At 30.7% G+C, this 26,699-nt stretch overlaps 1 protein-coding gene across 1 annotated transcript; it reads left to right on the forward strand.

Moving 5' to 3' along the window:
- Window positions 1–1,143: 1,143 nt before the first annotated feature.
- Window positions 1,144–14,899, forward strand: LOC145793851 (uncharacterized). Its single transcript, XM_082876732.1, has 13 exons — window positions 1,144–1,504; window positions 4,135–4,224; window positions 8,985–9,008; window positions 9,090–9,167; window positions 9,257–9,346; window positions 10,164–10,342; window positions 10,449–10,530; window positions 10,630–10,719; window positions 11,265–11,548; window positions 11,679–12,860; window positions 13,866–14,014; window positions 14,384–14,718; window positions 14,885–14,899. The coding sequence occupies exons 1-13, from the start codon at window positions 1,394–1,396 to the stop codon at window positions 14,897–14,899; spliced, it is 2,709 nt and encodes a 902-aa protein (XP_082732858.1). The 5' UTR covers window positions 1,144–1,393.
- The last annotated feature ends 11,800 nt before the right edge of the window (window positions 14,900–26,699 follow it).

Raw genomic sequence — 26,699 nt, forward strand, 5'->3', positions numbered from 1 at the left:
ACTTGGTTTCATAAAAGAACAAAAATGTTAGAAGCCTCAAAAGTTTTATCAAAATATTTAATAAATATCTTATATTGATGTGACCCACATAGTGTGGATCCCACACCAATATAAGATCTATTATTAGGGCATTCACAATGGGATGACTAAAAAAATATAGAAAAAAAAGTAATAAAAGTGAGATCCAAAAATATTTGTTAAGATGTGTTAAGAGTTTGTTAATTTTAGAAAGTAAGTGATGATGCAATGGATGTGTTAAAGGGTGTATTAAGATGTGTGTTAAATATATATATATATATATATATATGTGTGTGTGTGTATATTATAAATAAAATAAATAAATAATTTAGTTTAATCAAAAATTTCAAACCCAAAATTAAATTTCAAGTTCAAAAAAAAAAAAAATTTATTGTTGACCGGTCAATCGGCCGGACAGCCGGCCGGTCAACCATTAAGACCACAAAAACGCTTCCATTTCCTAACTAGAACACTCGCTGCAGATAACAAACAACTTAACAACTGAGTCTAACACACACCACTAACACATACGTTAACAGATCCACTGCAACACCAAACAATACCTTCAGCCAGCCAAAAGTTGGCACCTGACACTAACACACAATTTAATGTGTCCATTGTGAATGCTTTTATATGAGTCTCACATTTATATATAACCTTTATTAAAAAATTTAGTAAAATTTTTAGAACCTCTAACATTATTTAAAAAAAAGGCAAGGCAAGTAGAGTAATGTTAGAGACCCCAAATATTCTACTAAAAATTTTATTAAATGTCTCACCTGGGTGTGAGAGCCACATAATGTGAATCCCACACCTATGTAAAACATTTGATAAAAATTTTAGTAGAATTTTTGGAAATTCTAACATTTTTGAGCCAAGTATATCTAGCGACACTAGCGTCCACTAGAAGAATCCACCTGCAACTGTTTGGTTTCTGATCCAACGGTCCAAAACAGAGCAAATGCCACTTTTCGGTTTCTGATCCAACGGTCCAAAACAGAGAAATAATTACTGCTACAGTAAATAATGCAAAGGCGTAAAACTCGAAAAGTCAAGTCTCCCGTACGCTTTTTCCGTAGTTATATATTACACATCTATATAATAAGGCACAAAGCTTTTTGAAAAATGTATCAAAATGTATGTGAGATACATTTTGATCCAATGGTTGAGATCAATTCTAAATATATATCAATGGTTGAGATCAATGGTTGGAGAGAAGCATTTCCCGCCCAACACATTTCTGTCTCCCCCATACCCTCTGTCTCCCCCATACCCTCTGTCTTCTTCCCATTCCTACTCTCTGATGAGATGTGAAGCTTGGCTTGGCTGCTGCAGAGTTGATCTTCCCATTCCTACACTTTTTTATATAATGTGAATGAAGCAGATGTATGTCGATCATCAGCCATCAAATACTGCTGCAGAGTTGATCTTCCCATACCATTTTTTTCCCATACCCTCTGTCATCAATACTGCTGCAGATAGTGAGGTGTGTATTGTATATATTGTTATAGCATTTGATGATAGCATTTGATGATAAATTGTATATATTGTATATATTCTATGTCATAATTTGATGATAGCATTTCATAATAGAAGTTTCATTTGCCTTCGGGGGAAAAAAAAAGAAGGAAATAATAGAAGTTTGTGTTGTGATACAAATGGAAATAATAGAAGTTTGTGTTCAGAAAATGGGTTTGTATGATATAGATGATCACGGGTGGGTTTGTATGATTTGATGTGTGCCTTCATCAGCCTTTGAATGATATAGATGTGTGCCTTCATCAGCTTTTGAATGATATAGATGATCCACTGGATGATGTAGTCTTTTTCTATGAAAATTCTGCAGAATGGGTCAGGCCCACACTGCTTTTTTGAAAATTCTGCAGAATGTGTTTCCATGTAACTCTTTTCTGGGCCTTTTATTGTCTGAAAATATTTTAAAAAATAACATTAGTAGGGCCTTTTTATGCTCCTCTGACGTGCAATAATGTCTGGGATATCGATATTGATATATGCTGGATGATATTGATATATGCTCCAGCTCTGTTCTGAGGGAGCTTAAAGGGAAAAATTTCTAGCGTATATGCTAGATTTCAAGGGAGCTTGAAATCTAAAATTTCTTAACTGCTGGAGTATTTTAATTTTAATATTTGTCTATATTGATATAACTGCTGGAGTATTCTATTCTATTAATGATCATAAATGTATTCCTGTGCATTTTCATGGTAGCTTCTCTTCCATGAATTTCTCTAGAAATATCAATGTTAAATTTATGAGGAATCTGCTGGAGTATTTTAATGGGTTTTTAACTGCTGCAATATTTTAATGGGTTCTTAAATTTAATGGGTTCTTAAATTTATGAGGAATCTGCTGAATGGGTTCTTAAATTTATGAGGAATCTGCTGAATTTCTCTTCCATGAATTTCTTTAATGGGTTCTTAACTGCTGGAGTATTTTAATTCATTTTAATTCATTTCTCTTCCAGAAGCAATTCTTCAATTTTTGCAATTCTCCAATCTACTATAATCTCAAGTCTGGAGTAAATTTGATCATTAAAGTATTTAAATACTTTTAGGATACAATTTAAAATTTATAGGATACAATTTTCTATCATAAAATATATTTATGATCATTAATAGAATAGAATTTTCTGAATTTTGTATGATAGAAAATTTTCTAAATTTTGTATGATAGAAAATTTTCTGAATTTTCAATGAGACCGATTGGTCACATCTGCCCAATATGATAAAAAATAGTAACATCCATTCTTCTCTCCCGAATATCTATGGTGATGGCATCTCCATTTTCAATGAGACCGATTGGTCCACCTTCCTGAAAATATTTCACAATTCACTATTCTTAAGAACTCAAAAAATAAGAGAGAAAAATCTAAACACAGAAGCACAAACAATAAAAATCTTACGATCTAAAAAAGATGCGAAACTAGGTACTTAAAAGCTAACATACCTGTGGCCAACAACATAACCATGTGAACCTCCTGAAAACCTCCCATCAGTCAACAATGCACAATCCTGTAAAATTCACAAGTGATATGTGAAATTGTATGATAGAAAATTTTCTGAATTTTGTATGATAGAAAATTGTATCCTATAAATTGTATCCCATAACCATGTGAACCTCCTGAAAACCTCCTTCAGGCACAGTCCTATCATAAAATTTATACTTGAGATTTTAAAATTTTCTACAAACAGAGGTGAGATTTTGATCATTATAGGATACAAAATAGGATACAATAATATATTTAAATACTTTTATATTTTGATCATTAAAAGATAGGACTCCACCATTTCGTTTCATTTACTCCAGACTTGAGATTATAGTAGATTGGTTAATCTGATGCTTTAGTTTATGATTAAGAAAATATTGATTAAGAATATTTTCTTAGTTGATTAAGAACTTCAAACAGAGGTGTTAGAGGTTGAAAAACATATTTTGAAAAACATGATGATGTTTACCGCTGTGACTTTCTATTTTGAAAATGGTCCCCTCGCAGAATGGTGTTAGAGGTTGAAAAATGTGACATATTTGGCACAATGACATCTGGAAAAATGTGAGTTGAAAAACATATTTGGCACATAGTTGATGATTAAGAATAGCATTTTAAGAAAATATGATTAAGAAAATATTTATACCAGCATATATTTTCTTAGTTGATGATTAAGAAAATATTCACATATATTTTCTTATCATCAATGTAAAATATTCACATTAACAGCATATATCATCAATGTAAAATATTTATACTTAATGACTACCAGCATATATCATCCAGAGTGAAGTTCCCCTTGCACCCAATGACTACTCAGTAAAATATTTATACTTAATGACTACTCAGTAAAATATATTTATGATAGAAATATATTAAATTCTTATAAAATATTTTTAATGAGTAAAAATGTATGTTATTTTAAGTATGAATGTTCATTTATTTTATTTACTTAGTTTCACATGGTTGCGAAAGTTCATTTATATATATAAGTATGAATGTTCATTTATTTAAGTATGAATGTTCATTTATTTTATTCACTTAGTTTCACATGGCTCCATGTATCTCCTTGCACCCAACAATATCACTTATTTTTTAATTGAAATCAGGAACTTCAACTTGAAACAGGACTTTGCTCGGCTGCTCGGTTAGTTAATCAGGAACTTGGAGCCATAAAAAATAAAAAGCTCGGCTGCTCGGTTAGTTTATTGCTTTGGTAACGTTTGGGTACAGCTTCTGTTATTGTTTTGCTTTGATATTGAGCCAACTGTGTTTTCAAAGAATTCTACTCAATGTGTTTACTGAGAAGAATTTTAATTGTCCACTGTTTTCAAAGAATTCTGTTTTCAAAGAATTCTGCTCAATTAGAAGAATTCTGCACAATGTGTTTTCAAAGCAGAATTTCTTATCACCAAAATCACCAAATTCTGCTCAATGTGTTTATTGTCAACTGTTTATCACCAAAATCATAAATTTTGGTTCCGCCAAAAATTCTGCTCAATGGATTTTTTAAATTAGCTTGGTGTTATACACTTGAAAATTGGTTTCAAAAAAGGTTATTGACACATATTTGAAGACATGTTATTGAACTACTTGATGTTATTGAAGACATTTTTCTAATTATTGAACTACTTCATATTTGAAGACATTTTTTAAATTTTATGATTTATTAACTTTATTATTTGAAGACATAACTTTATTATTTGAAGACATAATTTTATGATTTACTAACTTTCATATTTGAAGACATAATAATTATGATTTATTATTTCTTTTTTTGGAAAATATATTAACTTTATTGTTTTTTAAAATTCATTTTAAGTTTTATATTTTGAATTCAATCATACAATTTGCTATTTTATTTTCTAAAACAAAATACTTATATATACACATACACTATATGGGATTCTTTTTAACTTGATATCCTAAATAAGTACAAAAGTTGCCTACCCCTTTAAATCACCACTGCAATGTTGGACACTAAAGATCCCACAACAATAAAATTGAATGAAACTTTTGTGACAACCATGCCACTCATATATCTATATTTATTACACAAAAAAATTAAAAAAATTGTATATAAAATTAGGTAGGAAATTAATGAAAATGTGCAGCACGAGAGAGCATACTTCAGTTCAGTGGTTTGACCTTTTGCTTGGTTTAGTTCAGCCTCTTGAATGTGTTCAACACTCCAAAAAGAAAAAAAAAAAAAAATTGTGGAGAATCCAAGCCCCCTTTTGGCTTTAGAGATGATTTTTTTATGACTCAAAATTATTGGTTTGAGATATCATATTCAAAAGAAACTTGATGATATATTTTACTGAGTGCTTTGATTTTTCTATGTTTGTTATTTAAAATGAAATTCAGTGCTCTCAAAAAAAATAGATGATCTTCACAAATCATGTGAATCTGTGAATCTAAGTGTCTTGGATTTTTTAATATTAGGTAAATTATATAAAAAGATTCTGTATATACAAATTGTGCATAAATTCAATTTTAAAAAATTTGGTTTGTTTGTTTACTTAATCATCAACAAAGAAATTATTAGGTGTTTACAATTTTTTTTAGGGTTTACTTAATCATCGACTAAGAAATTATTCTGTCAGGGTTTACAATTTTTTTTTTTACTTGCTCTTATATTTTGATTTGCAGTATTGGTGAACATTAAAAATCTTATATGTTTATTTCTTAATTTGCATTAACATTAGGGAGAGTTGTTATTTATTTGAGTTTTGTAGATCATGTAATACAAGCAAAAATGTTACAAGTTATTTAAGAAAAAAAAAATAATATATTTTTAATCTTAAAATTATTTACATCGTGCCTTCTGTCGATTTTGATTAAACATAGTGCCTTCTGTCATAACTATTAAACATTGAGGAAATGTGTCTCTCATCACCAAATTTCTGTCAATTTTTAATCAGAATTATTGTCAATTTTTTTAATAAAAAAAACATTAAACAGAAATTGGTTTGCTATTAAAAAAAAAAAAATAAGGTTATACACATTGTGTTTACTGTCAACTGTGTATAATAGTTGGTTTGTCAATTATTTAAAAAACATCATGTCAACCAAATTTCTATCAATTTTGATTAAACATTAACCAGAATTATTGTGAACCAAATTTCTCTCAGAACTATTAAACATTGAGGAAATGTCTCTCATCACCAAATTTCTCTCAGAACTATTAAACATTTTTAATTAGAATTATTGCCAATTTTTTTAATAAAAAAAAACATTAAGCAGAAATTATTTTTTCATCAAAGAATTACTGTCAATTATTTGAACTATTAAGCACAAATTTGGTCCTTACACATAAGGTTGGTCTCAAAATTATTTGGCTATTATACACAAGAAAAACGTAATAGATCCAAAATTTTCACTAAATCAAGGATGAACAAAAATTTTTACCAAATCTCCAATAATAATATTTTTAATCTTTTCTGATAAAATTTTAAAATAGAGTATGGATAGGAGATGGTTTTCTTTCATAAAAAATAGTATAGATAGGAGATGGTTTTTAGGATAAGTTTGGAATTTTTTTGAAAAGATTTGAAGAAGACCATGAGAGCAACGATTGGAGTATTCGTATCAGATCAAACTTTTAATCAAATTTTTACTCAAATTTGATGAACATAGAGAGAGAGAGAGAGAGAGAGAGAGAGAGAGTAAGTTAAGTAATTTACTAATCGTAACCATCATGGTTTGATTGTCCTGACTCCTTTACTTAGTTATGTGATGATATCTTTTGATGTAATATGGGCTTCTATTCTCCCTTTTATTTATTTATTCCTTCCAAAATAAAAACCTAGGCTTAGGCGCCCATAGGATTGTTTGACAAAAAGGCATTATTCATTTCTATTTAACTTACTAAACCATCAAGCACATCACTAATCACTGGAATGCTCAGTTGAAGAACTCTACATGCTCAATTTTATTTTTCAAAAATAGATGCAATCAACCATGATTTAGTGGGTCACACATGTATGCAAGATAATAAATATTGGCACCTTTTTAAATGATGATAAATATTTTTCATAATTTTTTTTAATATCTAGAGCTCCTAATTAAAAGAAAAATTTCAAAGACTTGGCATTTTAACATTTATGTGTAATATGGCAAGAGAGTTTATGTTTTCTTTTTTCTTTTTTTGGCACCTTTTTAAAGGAGTATAGTATTCTATGTTGTATTTCAAAAAAATCTGTTGAATGTATATATGTGTATATTACTTTAGTTGTCTTTATGAAAAAAAATGTATTAAACTTACAAGTATTTAACTTAACACAAGTATTTAACATTATTTGTTTTGCTTTGAATCAAATTCACCAAGTATTTAACTTAACCCACAAAAATGTATTCAACATTTTATTATAAAAAAATAAAAATAAAAATTGTACCATTCAAATATAATATATTTGTTGTGTGATTCTAAAAAGAAAGTGATTGTTTTTTTTTCATTTAATTTTTTTTTTTTGAAAGACTTGGCATTTTAACATTTATGTGTAATATGGCAAGAGATTTATGTTCCTTTTTTTTCACATTTTTAAGGGAGTATAATATTATATGTTGCATTTCAAAAATTCAGGTCAATGCATATGTGTGTATTACTTTAGTTGCTTGATGAAATAATTATTCATTATTGCTTATAAAATGGCTTTCTTATGTGGTGAATTTTTTTTTTGGCATAAATTTATGTTTGGACTTTCCAAATCATAAATGGTGAACTTCAAAATATTTATGATTATAATGGGTTTTAATTTTGGTTTTAATTTCATCTCTATAAAATTGAAGTCAGTTAAGAAAGAGAAAAGTTCAAATTCGGACAATTATTGTGCTCGAGTTTTAATTTATCATTTTAATTTTAATGTGATTGTTAAAAAACATCTATTCTAAATGCTGGGTTGACTCAGAAAATGTGAGTTTGATTATGGGTTTCGCAAAGAATGTAGAGAGACAGAGTGGGAGAGGGAAGGGACTGTTTGTTTGGAGCTATTTAAAAAGAAAGTAAGGGTGATTTATTTAGTTGATCTTCCTGCAACAAAAAAATTAAACTAACACTCAGAAAAATTTATTTAACATTCAAATGTAATATTTATTTGCTGTGTGATTCTAATGTACAGATGATAAATATTTTTCATTTAATTATTTTGTGAATATCAACAGTTCCTAATTAAAAGAAAAATATGAAAGACTTGACATTTTAACATTTATGCGTAATATGGGAAGAGAGTTTATTTATTTTTATTTTTAAAGGGAATATAATATTCTATGTTGTATTTTAAAAATTCTGGTCAATCCTTATATGTGCGCGTATTACTTTAGTTGTCTTCATGAAAAAAAATGTATTAAACTTACAAGTATTTAACTTAACGCAAGTATTTAACATAATCCGTTTTGTTTTTAATCAAATTCACCGAGTATTTAACTTAATCCAATAAAATGTATTTAACATTTTGTTATAAAAAATTAAAAAAAAAATTGTACCATTCTAAACAGAGAAGGCACGTGCCTCTGATATCTGTTGACCTTTTTCTTTTTCTTAGAAGTTTATATTTTTATTTATTTCTTTTCCTCTTGATTGTAACCCGTTAAGTATTTTCTATTCCTGGTAGTTATTTATTTAAATAAAATTTTGAATTTTATTATTCGAATTTTAAATAACATTTCATTTTAAATGTTATTTGAATTTTATTTAAATAACATTTCATTTCCAATTTTTTGCTAATTGCTAATTTTATTATTGCTATTTTTTTTGTTTCTTTGTGTCTAAAATTATATAACCAAACATTTTTAGGCTGAAGTACAACAGTTATGAACAATATCACTATTTTTGGTCAAGTAAGTTTTTTTTCTTCTTTTTTCTCTTCATATAAATTTAAGTACCTCTCTTATAAATTTAAGTACAACAGTTATGGACAATATCACTATTCTAATTATTTTTTTTCCTCATACTTTATAGGTGGATGGGGACTTACACCGAACCGTAATATCACCTCCCCTTACTAATTTTCTTATTTATGTGTATAAAGTTTTATTTATCATTCTAAAATTTTTGTATGTATAGGTTCGATTTCTTCAAGAAAGAAATGTTAATGTTGTTATTCGCGATGAGCGTGACCTTAATACTATTCGCATTCATGAGGTAAGCCTAAAAGTCGCTTCAACATTGGACATGTATTTTCTTATCATTTTAAAAATAATTTATAAATATATTCTACTTATTTTTTACAGGCAAAGGCAAAGGAAAAAGATAAGGCGATATCAAAGGAAACAAAAAAAGCTATTCCTTATGGCAAAGGAAAGGAAAATGCTATTCCCATGGTATGGTTTCTCAACAATTTTTAAAAGTTTCTTTTTCGAATATTATATAAATTTTTTTAGGAATTGCATAGTGTCATATACTATTTTTTATGTACATTTTTCAAAAGTTTCTTTTTCAAAAATTTATTCAATTCTTTTTATTGAATATGAAATGTTTTTCTGAAGCATGTTAAAGTAAGCATTTGTACAACATGCTAATGCATTTGTATAAACATTAATTTGAATTTTTAATATGTTTGTCTATTTGTATGATAAAAATATGTTGCATTGAGACAATATGTTGCATCTACAACATAGCATAATAAAAATAAAATACAAGAAAACGAAAAAGGAAAATAAGAAGAAAGAACAATTATGTGATGAAAAGGAAACTACATAATATAATTTTTTTTTAATTTTTATTTTTCTTATAAGAAGTTCTTAAGGAAAGAAGAAAAAGACAAAAATGCATTTTAATACAACAGAAACAACAAGAAGAGAGAAAAGGAAAGTACAAGACATTACATGCTAATATTCACATTTTACGTACCCAATGATTTAATATTTACCTTTTCAACGTACATTTTGTAAAGAGATGGGTAGTGTCTTAAAATCAATAAGTGCGTGCATAGTGAGTTTGCAGTTTTGTGTTTTCAAATTATTTTTCCCTTCCTTTTTAAATTTCATAAATACATGCATTGGTTCTTATATGACTAACAACTTAACCGAGTGAAGAGGAAAAGTTAGTTAAAAGGAAGAAAAATTACATGATGAAAGGGAAGCAAGTTAGTTAATCTTCACATTTTATGCACATTCTTATATAATATTCTCATTTTAGGCACACAATGAGAATGTGTTATCAAAAGCTACATTGGCCCAACGTGCACGGCGAGAACGTGAAAAAAATCAAAAGCCATGTTCTGCATACCAATTGGGACAACGCTTGCGACGAGAACGAGAAAGAGAAAGATCGAAGGAATGTATTAACCCAAGACAACCTTCTTTAACACCAAATTGGTAAAAAGAAAAAGAATCTTTTACCCAAGACAATTTTGAATTTTTTACTCTTACTATTACCACTTTATTATATAGATTTTAATTTGTTCACAATCTATTTCTGTAGGCCTCCTCCTACAACTCCATGTAGAAATGTTGGTGTGGTCATCCGTGATGAGCACGACCTTAATGTTATCCGTGTTCGTGCGGTAAGTACAAAATCAAGTCAAACATTGTATGTATTTTATTTATATAAGATTATATAAGATTTTTTTTAATCTTTTCAATATTTTATTTATATTTGTTAGGCAAAAGATAAAGAAAAGGTCAACCCAATGTCTAAAGGAAAAGAAAAGATGGCTCCTTCCGGCAAGAGAATGACAAATGCATGTCAAGTGGTATATATTCTTTTTTAAAAATATGATGCAAAACTAATCAAAATTTTGATAGTTAAAATATATGAGTGTGTAAAATGAATTTATTGTTTTATGTTGTTTTTGTAGAATGATTGTAATATTTTTTCCTGTAACTTGCTATTATTTGTATGTATTTTTCAAATTTATTTATTCTTATTTTGCATGGATACATGTGCATTTATAATGTACCATCCATAAGTTGCTACTTATATAAAGAGAATAGGAAAAAAGAAACGAAGAAATAAAGAAAAAATATATAAGGAAAGGAGAAACTAAATAAGATAGGTTTTTAATTCTTATTTAATATATAAAATAGAAAACAAAGAAAGGGAAAGGGAAAGTGAAGAAATAAGAAGATAGAAAGGGAAGAAATAAGAAAAAAAGAAATAAAGATAACACTATTAAAGGTATAAAACAAATAAAATATAAACAAAATTAAGAGAAAGGGAAGAAATAAGAAGATAGTTTCATTTTAAACACAAAATATTCACATTGTTTGCTTCAATGATAAAATATTTTCTTTTTAGGCACAAAATGATAATATAATATCAAAAGCTGCATTGGCCCAACGGGCACGGCGAGAGCGTGAAAAAATTGAATTTCAATGCTTGCAACGAGAGCAAGAGGGATTAGAAGAATGTGTTCAAATAAGACAACGTTCTTTAACACCAATTCGTCGCGATCGCACTCACTTGGAGTGGGAAACAATAACTGAAGATTCTCAGTCGGCACAAAAACGAACAATGGTTACCTATCATCAGACATGTTCGTTTTCTATGCCAAGCACATCTTCAAATTCACAAAGGAATCGGTAAATTACTGTGTCTACTCCTATAAATCGATTTCTTCAAGCACATCTTCAGATCCTCACATCTTCAATACATACTTTTACTCATATCGTTTTGTTTTACAGAATTTTATTTATACACAAATATTTGTAGGTCTACTCCTATAAATCGATTTCTTCAACAAGATCTATGTACTGATGATGAATTAGAAGATCTACCTACGAGTATATCAATTGGCGCCCGGGCACACAAAGATTCTTGCCGCCATTATCTTGGCAAGATGGATGTATTATGTCCTTATTGTTCAGCCTTACATTGGATGGATGAAAAATTGACAAAATCATCTATAAAGCGTCCCTTATTCGGAACTTGCTGTTTGGAAGGGAAGATTAGGCTACCTTTACTTATTACACCCCCTCCACCACTTCAGGCATTGTATGATGGGAATAATGATCAATCAAAATCCTTTCGAAGTTATACTCGAGTGTACAATGCAGCCAATGCTTTTACGAGTCTTGGTGCTACATTGGATCCTAGAGTACTCAGTGGAAGGGGCCCCACATCATTCACAATTCATGGGGAATTGCGACATCGAACAGGATCACTACAACCACAACCAGGGCAGGATGCGAGTTATGCTCAGCTGTATATCTATGACCCTTATTCAGCTTTAGAAATTCGTAATCGTAGAAATCCTAACTTGAGAAGGGATGTTCTCAAAACTATTCAGGATAGTTTGTTGCAAGTCAATGCATTTGTAGATAAATATCGCCAGGCTCATGCCATTTTACATCAATTATACTCGGCAGGACACAATCTACCTGCTCATCTTCATTACAGTTCAACAACTGATCGACGTCGGTATAACCTACCAACTACAGATGAGATTGCAATTGTAATACCAGGTGATGGAACAGAGGTAAATGGAATGAGAGATATTATTTTACATTTCCGAGGAAATAATGAGTTGATGCAAATTAATGAATGTCACCCAGCATACTTGCCATTACATTATGTTCTATTATTTCCATATGGTGAGCTTGGATGGGAACCTGAGTTGAAATTGTGGAATGTTCAGTATGATCGACCTTCAATTGATCGACTTACTCAAATGAATTTTTATAGTTATCGTTTGTTTGAACGACCCACAGAGTATTCAATAATTTTGAGAGGTGGGAAACTATTTCAAGAGTTTTTGGTAGATGCTTGGGCTGCAACTGAGCAAAATCGATTGACATACTACAAGCTTAATCAAGGGAAACTTCGGGCTGAGCTTTACCAAGAGTTGTCAGATATGGATCCAGATTATGTGCGACCTGGACAAATTGGTCAAAGGTTTGTTTTGCCATCTTTATTTACTGGTAGTCCTAGACATATGTTTGAAATCTTTCAAGATTCAATGGCTATCACACGATACAACCAACACCCAGATATTTTTCTTACCATGACTGCAAATCCCAATTGGCCAGAAATTACTTCAGCATTATTACCATATCAAAAACCTATTGATCGTCCTGATTTAATTGCCCGTGTTTTTGAGTTGAAGAGAAAATGTTTGATGAAGGAGATAGAAACAAATAAAGTGTTTGGAAATAAAGTTGCACATGTTTTTACAATTGAATTTCAAAAACGAGGCCTCCCTCATATGCATGCACTTTTATTTCTCAAGGGCCCAGACAAAATTCGGACATGTGCTCAAGTAGACAAATTGGTGTGTGCAGAATTTCCAGACCCAAAAGACGACCCAATGCTTTTTGAAACTATCAAATGTTGTATGGTACATGGACCATGTGGTGCTCGAAATCCGCAAGCACCATGTATGGAAAATGGTAGATGCACTAAGAGATACCCTCGAGCTTTCACAGAAACAACAACTATGGATCAAGATGGATACCCTATCTATCGTCGTCGCAATAATGGTCAAGTACATACTGTAAGAGGGCAAGAAGTTGATAACAGGGATGTCGTACCATACAATGCATATCTTTCAAAACTTTTCAACTGTCATATAAATGTGGAAGTTTGTGCCGGAATGAGATGTGTCAAGTATATACATAAGTACATTTATAAGGGTTATGATCGTACAACGATGGTGTTAGGAATGATAAATGAGATTCAACAATATCTCGATGCAAGGTATATTGGACCTCCAGAAGCTGCTTGGCGAATATTTGGTCATCCTTTGCATGCAGAGATGCCAACAGTTGTACGATTGGCACTTCATTTACCTGGAATGCATCGTGTTGTTTTTAACCCAGAAGAGTCATTACAAACGATTCAATCTAGAGCTGGTCAACAAATGTCAACTCTTACTGGCTTCTTTGCATATTGTGCTGCCAGTGAAGATGAATGTCCATTCACTTATCAAGAATTTCCACAACATTTTGTCTGGCTCAAGTCAGAAAAGAGATGGAAATCAAGAGAAAGGGGATATGCAATTGGTAGAATGTACTTTGCTAGCCCTAATTGTGGTGAAAGATTTTATCTACGTTTGTTACTAACCGTTGTCAAAGGACCAAAGTCGTTTCAGTCTTTACGCACAGTCGATAATGTTGTGCATGATACATTTAAATTAGCATGTATTGCAAGGGGGCTTTTAGAAGATGATGAAGAATGGATACAATGCTTGAAAGAGGCTGTAGTCATAAAAACTGGGTATCAATTGAGAAGATTGTTTAGTATTATTCTCACCCAGTGCTCTCCACTAAATCCATATGCATTATGGAATCAATTTTCAACGCATATATGTGATGATCTTGCACATAAGATTTGTACATTGTTTGTCATTTCTAAACCAATTGAGGCTCAAATTGAAGATTATGGTCTCCATCTTTTGAATCAAATGCTTCATGAATCAGGCAAAAGTTTAATTGACTTCCCACCCATGCCACAACCTACTGCAAATTGGAGTGCAGTAGTTGGTAATCGATTAATAGTTGAACATCAACAACTGCAGAGTGAGGCAGAACATGCAGATCCACAAATTACTATTGATTGTCTCAATAATGGACAGCGGAATGCTTATAATATAATCACTTCTTCAGTTTTTCAAAATAAAGGAACTGTTTTCTTTCTGAATGGGGGTGCAGGAACAGGGAAAACATTTCTATACAATACGATTGCATTAAAATGTCGTAGCCTTGGGCATATCGTTGTTACTGTGGCTTCGTCTGGAATTGCATCACTGTTACTGGTAGGAGGTCGCACTGCACATTCAACATTTTCCATTCCGTTAGATGTCTTGGAAAATTCACTTTGTGGGTTTAGCAAACAATCATTACAAGCTGAGTTATTTAGAGAAACAAAACTCATAATTTGGGATGAAGTTCCTATGCAACATAGACATTGTGTTGAGGCAGTTGATCGTACATTGAGGGACATTTGTGATAGTGAAAAGCCATTTGGGGGTATTACTGTTGTTCTTGGAGGAGACTTTCGACAAATCTTACCAGTTATACCCAAAGGAGTTCGTGAGCAAATTGTGAATGCATCATTAAGACACTCTGTTCTATGGAAGCATATATATATCTTGACTTTGGATTTGAATATGCGCTTGAATCATGAAGGCCATGAAAATGCTAATTTTGCAAATTTCTTGATGGAGGTAACACTACTTTAACCTGTATTATATAGATTTTAAATTAATAAATTGTGTTTACACTTACTCTTTTATTGATTTCACTTTTTTTTTAGATTGGGACCAATCCTCAAGAAATCGTTAACCTTCCATCAACAATACACAAATGTCAAGATTTGAATGAATTACTCTCTACAGTTTATCCACAATTGAATATGATAGAGACGTCAACCCCAACATTTTTAACTGAACGCACAATTCTATCTGCGCGTAACGATGATGTCAGTGACATTAATACTACTGCGTTGAATATCTTTCCAGGGAGATTATATACTTATCTTGCAGCAGATAAAATGTCTGAAGATAGTGAAATTGATCCTACCATTACAAATAGATATCCTAATGAATATTTAAATTCATTGGATCCTCCTGGGTTGCCAACTTTTAAGTTAGAGTTGAAAGTGGGTTGTCCTATAATATTGTTGAGAAACATTGCACCGAAAGATGGACTATGTAATGGTACAAGATTGATGGTTACTAGGTGCGGCACTCGCATAATTGAAGCTCAAATTTTAACTGGAGAAAAGTTTGGCAATTTGGCATTCATACCAAGGATATCTTTGACACCATCTTCTTTAGAAATGCCTTTCCAAATGACAAGACGTCAATTTCCAGTCCGATTGGCATATGCCTTGACCATTAATAAATCTCAAGGACAATCTGTGAAATTTGTTGGGGTTGATTTGCGTATACCAGTGTTTAGCCATGGGCAATTATATGTGGCATTGTCTAGATGTACATCATTTGATCGTATAAGTATTCTCCCTCCTAAAGATAATTTGGATTCTACTACAAATATTGTTTATCCTGAAGTGTTGCTGTAGTACTCTATGCAGATTAAATGACGTTTTATTAGAAGGTAACCACGTAGATTTATTTCTGTTGATTATATAACTTTTTAAAAAATTTCAATTTAATAATAATTTGAAATTTGGACTTTTGTAGGATTGGACCGAAAAATCTATGGAGCTTAAAAGGAGAAATACGACTACCTTGCTTCGATGGGGATGTAATAAGGTAATTTCAATCTGAAAATATTTTGACATGTATATTTCCAACACATGTACTAATCTATATTTTTTTTGTTTCCACAAATTACCAGATTGTTGTGCATATTCCTCATTGGGGATACATAAAAGTTGATACAAAGACTTTTTGGAAAGTAATGAGGAGGAAGTTTGGGCAAACGCATATTTGAAGACATGTTATTGACACATCTTTTGTAAAGCATACATATTTTTGGTGTATGACAATATAATTTTTTGTGTATGACATGTTAGTGACACATCTTTTGTAAAGCTTTAACCCACTTTTTGTAAAGTTTTAACCTACTCTTTTGGTGTATGACAGTATAACTTTATTTCTATTTTTTGTTCAGTGTTTACACTTTTTTTTACTGCCTTTTATATTTTGATATGCAATATAATTTTAAATCTTAAATGTTTGTTTCTTAATTTGCATTAAGATTAGGGAGAGTTGTCATTTTATTTGATTTTTGTAGAGCGTGTAATACAAGCAAAATATTTCAATATATTTTTTCAGTATCTTTATCAAAAAATGACATAAACTGTATAAATTTCAACATAATACGTATAAATTATAACTGTATTTTAATTTTAAAATTATTTACACCGTGCCTTTAGGCACGGACATACGCTAGTAAATATATATACTAGAGTGGAGAGAACACTTATATATTTTTTGATAAGACAATTTACTGTTTGTGTGGAGTGAGAGTGGAGAGAGCACTTATACATTTTTTGATAAGACCATTTTCCTGCTTTGATATCACCTTTTCTATTTGGTGTTTCTACCACCAGGCAGGCCCACTCTTAAGGGGTGGGTGTTTGGCAAGTTAGATTTGGATTATTTTTTTTTTAAGTTAAAATTTAAAAAAAAAAATAGATTAAAATAGTTAATAAGATAAAATATAATATCAAATTTATAACTATTTCACTTTTTTTCCCCATAAATATCATATCTAATTATAAAAAAAATCTAACACTCTTGATTTAGTTTTAGAATTATGATTTGAGTGTGGAGTTGTATTTTGAGTTTTAAATTTTTGAATCATAATTTGAAAGAAAAGAATTGTTTGGTTACGAGTTTTGAAAATAATTTGGGGGATGATTTGTAATTTTTTTATTTTTTTACTTTTGATGTATAAAATGTAAAAGAAGAAGTGAGAGATGAGAAATGAGAGAGAAAAAATGATTAATTAATTGATTAATAATAATAATAATAATACAGTTGTGATTGGGAGCTCTAAGGCCCTGTTTGTTTTCAAAAATAGAATGGAGGGGAATGATAGCGAGGGGATTAAGTAAAATTGTGTTTGTTTTGAAGATAGTTATTAGTGTAGGGATTGTTAAATTATTTTTATATAAATAATAAAACAAATAAAAAAAATACAAAAACATTAAACATTAATGTTTTTAAAAAAAATGCCCAACATGTAAAAAAATTTTAAAAAATAAAAATAAAATAAATAAAATAATGATTTTTACTTAACAAAAAATACAAAAAATTAAATATTAATGTTTAAAAAAAATGCCCGACATGTAAAAAATAAAATAATAAAAAAAAAAATAAAAATAAAAATTTTCTAGTTCGCCGAACTATTTTTCTAATATCAAGTCCTAGAGACCCATCTGAATCTCATCTGCAAGGCTTATCTGAAGCCGTTCAGCTTATTAGTCTCTTTCTCAACTCTATAAACAAACAACATATTAAATAGGGTCCACAGCTATCCCAACCCTAATCCCAATCCCAATCCTCCGCTTATACCCCAAAACAAACGGGGCCTAAAGGAGTTGCTCTAACAGCCACTCTAATGAGCTGGCATGGAGTAAAAAAAAAAAAAAAAACATCACATCAGCAATGGGTGAGATCCACTGCCAACTCATTAAAGCTGGCTTTAGAGCTCTAAAGCATTTTTCATAATAATAATAAAGAGAAGAGAGGAGTTTTGAAAGTAATTTGAGTTGTATTTTAAAATTTTATTTGATTATGAGTTTTGATTCAAATCATGATTTAAAAACAGAGTTGAGTATGGAGTTGTAAACCAAACGCTATCAACTATTTTAGCTTATTAAAATAACAAAAAATTAATTTTTTTTTTATTAAAATAGTCAATTTTTCAAACGAGGTTAGACAAGTTTGAGAATCAATAATAATAGTCATATATATATATATATATATAATTGAAAAGTTAAGGGTCCATTTGGTTTAGTTTTATAATTATTATTTGGATATGGAGTTGTGTTTTAAATTTTGAGTTTTTGAATCATGATTTTAAAAGAGAAAATTTGTTTAATTATAAGTTTTAAAAATAGTTTGAGATGATTTGTACTTCTTTTTTGATTGATTGATATATAGAATATAAGAAAAGAAAGAAGAGATGAGAGAGAGGAAAATAATTGATTGATTGATTGATAATAAATAAATAACTAAATAAGAGAAGAAATGAATTTTGAAAGTAATTTTTCATTGTATTTTAAAAATTTGTTTGGTTATAAATTTTAATTCAAATCATTATTTTAAAATAGAATTGAGTTTTGAAAATTAAACTAAACGCTATCTAATTCTTTTTTTTTTAAATTTTTTTTACACCTATTTTCGTTAAAAATTAAAATAATTAGTTCTTAAAGCAATCTCCGTTTTTGTTAATTACATAATTTTGGGGGTTGAAAGTTTTGAAATGACACTATATAGATTTTGTTTTATAGTTTTTTTTTTTTTAGTTAAGTATTCCCAAGCACACTCTCGTTTGTTAATAAACTAATTTGGTTAAAAGATTAAAAAGGAAGTACAAAAGTCACGTTTTTTTTTTCTTCTTATATATTTTTTCATAATAAATTAAAAAATTATTAAAATTATTAATTTTCAAATGAGTCCTAACATCATAATAAAATATTTAGTAAATCTTAGTGTAAGTGATAACAATTAAATTTTAAAATAAAGTATAATATTTAATGCAGTCAAATGGTTACAAGTGTTAAAAATGACACTTCTTATTATTAGAAATGTGGTAAAAAATATTTTTAAATTTTTTTTTGAAATTCATACAATAGTGTTCTGAATTTAATAACAAATGTATTGAATCTTCTTATTTTTTTGTTTTTTTTTTTATAAAAAAATGTTAGAGATCTTAAAAAAATTACTAAAATTTCTATTAAATATCTCATATGGGTGTGGGATCTATATATAACTCACATGATATTACATGATGCTGGTCCTACACCCATACGAGACATTTGGTAAAAATTTTAATAAAACTTTGAGATCTATAGAATTACTCCTTTTTAAATTTGAGGAACATGGCCATTTAAAGTAATATGTTAAATTTCTTTTAGTTTTTAATATTATATTTCCACTTAAGTATTCATCAGACTTTTTTTTTTTTTTTTTGGCAACAACCTAAAAAAAGTCAGTCTTTTGACTTTTTAATTTTTTTACACAAAAAAGTCAATTTTTTTAGTCAAAAAAGCCACCAAAAAGCTAAAAAAAATTTAAAAAATAACTTTTTACCAATTTCTCAAAACACCACTTAATAACTATTACAATAAATGTAATTGATTGAAAAATCATGCATTTACTGATCATTAATTTATTAACTTTTTAATGTCAATACAGATATGTCTACATAATTTATGAATAAAATTTTCGGCATTGAAAGCATTCATCATAAAATAAATAATGTTATATACATTAATTAGGGCACTAACTAGTATATCAATTATTAATGTGATATAATTTAATATATTTTTGAAATTTGTAATTTGTATAATGAGTGAGATCAATAATAATATCATAATTTTTGTTGGTACAATACTTAGTACACTAATTAATGCATATAACACAACTCTAAGTTAAACTCACAATTTAATATTTATTCCCAAAGTGCTCCTGGCGCCCTCCATGTATATGTGGAGCCCCCTTATATATATGTGGGGTCCACATTATGAGTGGTCCATATTTGTAGAGGTCTTGTGGAGATGGGAGTCTCAACCACCACTCAATTTTAAGGAAAATATTTGGGATCTCCTTTGGGGATGACTCTCACATCCCTAAAGTGATCCTGGCCCTCCATATATGTATGAGGTCCACTCATATATGTGTGGGGTCTACATCATGAGTGGTTCAGATTTATAGGGATCTCGTGGGGTGAGGGTCTCAATCACCACTCAATTTTAAAAGAAATGTTTGGGACCCCTTTTAGGGATAACTCCCACACTTCTAAAGTGATCTAGCCTTCTATGTATGTATGGGGCCAACTCATATATGTGTGGAATTTACCTTAGAAGTGGTTTAGATTTGTGAAAATCTTTTGAAAATCTTATGGAGGTGGGATACTCACTCACCACTCAATTTTAATATTAATCATTTCAATCACCACTCAATTTTAACGTTAATCATAAATGTTTATAATGTATTTTTTTAATGACCGTTTTAATATGCATAACAAGGCACAATGAGCATTGCATGGCAGGTGGTGGTTGGCCAAACTCTTTTATAAATGTGATCCGCGTAAGTAGTTTCGATTATATTCCAAAAAATTTATAAAATAAACAATTAAAATTATCAAAATAAACTTTAATTCAGATAAACGCAGAGGGTCTGTTTGGTAACGTTTACGTTTTCAGTTTATATTTATAAAAATTTTATAAACTGGTTTTTGTTTATTTTTTGTTTATTTTTAGAAAAATATAAATTACAAACGCGTTTGGTAATTGACAAAATGTTTAAAAAAATTTAAAAATATAAAAAAGAATGAGAAATTACAAGTGGTGGCAAGTAGCGGCGGAAGACGGTGGTGGAAAGTGGTGACGGTGAGTGGGTGGGTGGGTGGGTGGGTGACGGTAGCGGGTGGTGGGTGGTAGCGAGTGGGTGGTGGTGGTGGTGGTGGCGGCGGGTGGTGGGTAGTGGTGACAGGTGGGTGGCGGATGACGGGTGGTGATGGGTAGGTGGCGGGTGGTGGTGATGGATTGGTGGCTGACGGTGGCGGGTGGTGGATGGTAGCGAGTGGGTGGTGGTGGTGGTGGCAGGTGGGTGGCAGATGACTGGTGGTGGTGGGTAGGTGGCGGGTGGTGGGTGACAGTGGCGGGTGGTGAGTGGTAGCGAGTGGGTGGTGGTGGTGGTGGTGGTGGTGGTGGCAGGTGGGTGGCGGATGACGGGTAGTGGTGGGTAGGTGGCGGGTGGTGGTGGTGGTGAGTGGGTGGGTGACGGTGGCGGGTGGTGGGTGGTAGCGAGTGAATGGCGGATGACGTGTGGTAGGTGGGTGGCGGATGACGGGCGGTGGCGGGTGGGTGGTGGTGGCGGGTAGGTGGCGGGTGGTGATGGTGATGGTGGGTAGGTGGGTGACGGTGGTGGGTGGTAGCGAGTGGGCGGTGGTGGGTGGTGGTGGTGGTGGTGGTGGGTAGTGGGTGGTGGTGGCAGGTGGGTGGCGGATGGCCGGTAGGTGGTGGGTGGTGGTAGTGGTGCGTGGGTGGGTGACCATGGCGGGTGGTGGTGGTGGTGGTGGTGGTAGATGGTGACAAGTGGATGGCGGGTGGTAGCGAGTGGTGGTGGCGGGTGGTGGGTGGTGGTGGCGGGTGGTAGCGAGTGGGCGGTGGTGGGTGGTGGTGGTGGCGGGTGGTAGCGAGTGAGCGGTGGTGGGTGGTGGTGGCAGGTGGGTGGCGGATGGCGGGTAGGTGGCAGGTGGTGGTAGTGGTGGGTAGGTGGGTGACCATGGCGGGTGGTGGTGGGTGGTGGGTGGTGGGTAGTGGATGGTGGTGGTGGTGGGTGGTGGCAGGTGGATGGCGGGTGGGTAGTGGATGGTGGTGGTGGGTGGTGGTAGTGGTGGCGGATGGGTGGCAAGTGGCTGGTGGTGGCGAGTAGTGGATGGTGGTGGCAGGTGGGTGGTGAGTGGTGGTGGCAAGTAGATTGCGGGTGGTGGTGGTGGCGGGCGGTGGATGGTAGTGGCGGGTGGTGGGTGGATGGCAGGTGGGTGGTGGTGGTGGCGGCGGCGGCGAGGGGTGGGTGGTGGTGGCAAGTGGGTGATGAGTGGTGGTGGCAGGTGGTGGTAGGGGGTGGGTGATGGGTGGTGGTGGTAGAAGACGGTGGTGGAAAATGGTGGCGGGTGGTGGCTAATGTTGGGTGGTAAAAAAAAAAAAACTCAAAACTCAAAACGGAAACACATTTTTTGACCAAATTTATAAACTGAGACCACTGATTTATAAATTAAAAATTTTACCAAACAAATTTTTATTTAAATTTTTAAAATTTTTATAAATATAAAAAAAAAATTAAAAACGTAAGTATTACCCGACGGCACCAGAGTAAGCAAGACTGACGTTTAAGTTAAATCACCTATATATATACGTAGGAAAAGCAAGTACAAAAGACATGTTTAACGGTTCAAAGTGTTCAAATGTCATGAACAATACAGGCAATAGTTGTGCATGAATTATAGAGTCACGTTACGAGATAAAAAAGTCCTAGAAGTAACAAATATTTTTCCAACAACATTATTAGAGGTGTAATTTAAGCGTACTTAATTTGAGCAATCTAAATTTAACTTGAATTTTTTTTTAAGACTTGAATAAGGTATTTTTAAATTTGGTATAGACTTGGGTAAAAATTCAAAATTTCAAATTAAATTTGGGTGAACTTGGCCAAAAACGTCAAACAATCCAAGTAATCCGAAACCCGAATTATACATATATAAAAATATTATATATATATATATATATATATTATTAGCTATTAATGATATTAAAGTAATTTAGATCATTAAATCATATTGAATATATATTATATATACAAATAATATAAAATCTTACTTTTTTTTTATTTTCACTCATTAATTGTGAAGACTACTATAGCAACATTTCTCTTAAATTATATAAATTATTTGTTTTGATAGTATTAATGATATTCTATATAAAAAAAATGTAAATAAAATCAAATTTTAATAATTTAATAATGTAGCTACCAAAAAAAAAAAAAAACTAAACTAAACTAAAATTTATTTACAATTCGGGTAACTCAGACAATCTTGGGTTACAATTCGGGCCTGAACAGATCTCAACACGGCTTAGACTAGGCTTTGACAACCTCCCAACTTGACCGAATCCGCCCAAGTTGCACCTCTAAATATTATTGTTGGTTGTGATTCATAAATACTATCATATCACCCGTGCTATGCACGAAATTGAATTAAAAAAAAAAAAAACTTTTTAAGGTTATGTCAAATATATTTTTAAATTGTTAGCATAAAATATATGTAATTTTAAAAGAAAATGTTGATATTGCATAATTAAAATAATAAAAAAAAAGGATTTATTACATTCGTTCGAAATTTACTGAATAAATAAAACAAAGTATAACTAAAATCTAAATTGTTGTGGATCTTCCATCAGTATATGAACTCGTGTGATGCACAAATATCTGTATTGGTATCCATCAATTACTTGACTAAATAAGTTTTTAAAAAGTACAGAGATTGTCACAATCCACACAATTTTTTTTCTCATCATGTGATCAAAACAGAGCGTTCAAAAACTCAATCACAAATTAAGTCAATTGATAGTTAAAAAATACAATCATTTTTCGGTAAAAAAACACAATTAATTAGAGACGCAATTACGATTTTTTACGAGACAACATATAATCTAATCATAAAAAAAAACATAGAGATTGTCACAATCCAGACAAAGCAATGAAGTCAATTGGTAATTAAAAAATGCAATTATTATTATTATTATTATTTGAAAAAAAACGTAGTGAATTAAAAACTCAATCACAAATTAAGTTAATTGATAATTAAAAAGCACAATCATTTTTTTTTTCCAAAATATACAGTGAGTTAAAAAAATCAATTACAAAGTGCAATCTAATCATCATTTTCAATAGTGGGTACTTTATGTGAACCTAATAAACACAATCTAATTTTTTTTTCAAGAAAGATAGATTCAAAATGCAATCACCGTATTAAAAATTAAATTAAGTCCAATCACAATCACAAAATACAATCTAATCATCATTAATAGTGGATACTTTATGTGAATCTAATGAATATCATTTTTTTTTTCCTTTCAAAAAACATAGATTGAAAATACAATTACCATGTGATTATATTAAAAAAACATTAACACAATATATATATATATATATATATTTTTTTCTTCAAAAAACACAGATTAAATGAAATGTAAAAAATCACAATCGTTTAAAAAAATAAAATCACTGTGTGATTAGAACGGAGTGCAAAAAAACACAATAATATTTTTGCTCATAAAAAAAAAAGTAATGAAGTCAATTGGTAATTAAAAAATACAATTATTTTTTTTCAAAAAACATAATAAGTTAAAAATCTAATCACGAATTAAGTTAATTAATAGTTAAAAAGCACAATCAATTTTTTTATTTAAAAATACAGTGAGTTAAAAAATTCAATTACAAAATATAAACCTAATTAATACAATTTAATTTTTTTTTTCAAAAAACATAGATTAAAAATACAATCACCATATTGAAAAATAAATTAAGTCTAATCACAATCACAAATACAATTCAATCATCATCAATCAAACGGAGTGTAAAAAAACACAATCATATTTTTGCTCATAGAAAATTAAAAAAAAAATAATGAAATCAATTGGTAATTAAAAAATAAATTATTTTTTTTTCAAATAACATACAAATTAAGTTAATTGATAGTTAAAAAGCACAACTTTTTTTTTTTCAAAAAATACAGTAAGTTAAAAAACCCAATTACAAAATAAAATATAATCATCATCAGTAGTAGGTATTTTATGTGAACCTAATAAATATAATCTATTTTTTTTTTTCAAAAAACATAGATTAGAAATATAATCACCATGTGATTGGTGATTGTATTCAAAAAATATGAATACAATCTATTTTTTTTCCCCTCAAAAAACACAGATTAAATGGAGTGTAAAAAATACACAATTATTTAAAAAAATAAAATCACCGTGTAATCAAAACGGAGTGTAAAAAAATAATCATATTTTTGCTCATACAAAAAAAAAAAAAAAAGAAGCAATGAAGTCAACTGGTAATTAAAAAATATAATTATTTTTTTTTTCAAAAAACATAGTGAGTTAAAAACTCAATCATAAAAAAAATACAGTGAGAAATGGATACAATCTATTCATCATCATCAATAATACGTACTTTATGTGATCTAATGAATACAATCTATTTTTATTTTTTTCAAAAACATAGATTAAAAATAAAATATTGAAAAATAAATTAAGTCCAATCACAATCCCAAAATATAATTCAATCATCATCAATAGTTAGTACTTTATGTGAATCTAACGAATATAATAATTCTTAATCAATTTAAAAATATAATCACTATATTAAAAAATAAATGATTTACTTACAGATTTTGAAATGTTTTTCTTTCAAGATTTTGTCTTTCTCTCCCAAATTGCTGCATAAGGCTACTGTGTATTTGTTACGACCTGCTCCCCGTACCCAATGGTTAAGTATCGTGATGGCCAGTAACTAGGGTTACTTCCGGTCAATTCTTAAACAAATCAATAAACGCGAACGGAAGTAGTATTTAAATGAGGGTACCAAAATAATCATCGGAGCTTCTATTTTTATTACAAAATATATTGACCAAAAAAGTCGATATTTACATATAAAAAATATCATAAAAGTGCTATGTGTATGTATTCTGCAGCCTCATATCTAAGACTTTCCAAAAGCTATTTCTGAATTGCATTGTTTCTTGAAAATTGGTAAACAACTATAAACACTTAGCAGAGTGAGAAATATTATACTAAGAGTATAAGGGACACAAAATAACCATGTATAGTTAGTTAGGCCAAAACATTTACATAACTCAGTTTGGTAAAAAAATCATTGGTAAACAAATCATTTAAGTGACAGAAACTGAAATACAGAAATTATGTAAATAAATAATCATAACCACGGTACTAAACAGAATAAAACAGAGGTCACAAGAGTGACAGTCAAAACAGAGGTACGGACTCAAGAGGTGGCTCGTACGGACTATAGAGGTGGCTCCCACAATAGTGTAGCACTTATCTTCGCACAGCACTTTGCTCCGCATAGAACAGAGGTCAATGGATCCATGAGAAACAGAGGACCACAAAGTGGTCAAACAGAGACTAATGGCTATTTAAGTCCCCCAAGGCATGAGACTCCCGTGGTAGTACTTACAAAACATAATTGTTTATAAGGTTATAGTCAAATATTCTTTAAAATATAAACAAAAATATCCATGAGTTTCATTTTATCAAATAGGGTTCAGAAAATAATCCACGAAATTGAAATATTAATATAACTTATAATAATTTATAATAGTTTACAAAACATAACTTGTATAAAATAAACTATGATAAGTTAAAACATACGTAAAATATTTTATGATGACTCAAGGTATAATATAACTCACATTAACTTTAGTACTTGTTGGCTACATATTTTGTACAAGCTAATTACAATTCGACGCGTGACAGAATAAGGGTAATACAGGAAGACTATTCAAGTCT

Source organism: Camellia sinensis, chromosome 6 (genome assembly GCF_055761805.1).
Source record: "Camellia sinensis isolate YWXY chromosome 6, ASM5576180v1, whole genome shotgun sequence".
NCBI lineage: Eukaryota > Viridiplantae > Streptophyta > Magnoliopsida > Ericales > Theaceae > Camellia > Camellia sinensis.

Excerpts from the sequence above, each read along its gene's own strand:
- LOC145793851 (XM_082876732.1), top strand. The coding sequence starts at position 1,394 with ATGAAGCAGATGTATGTCGATCATCAGCCATCAAATACTGCTGCAGAG. Across the intron at positions 9,347-10,163 it reads AGGAAAATGCTATTCCCATG|GCACACAATGAGAATGTGTT; the intron begins GTATGGTTTCTC and ends TTCTCATTTTAG. Across the intron at positions 11,549-11,678 it reads TCAAATTCACAAAGGAATCG|GTCTACTCCTATAAATCGAT; the intron begins GTAAATTACTGT and ends AAATATTTGTAG.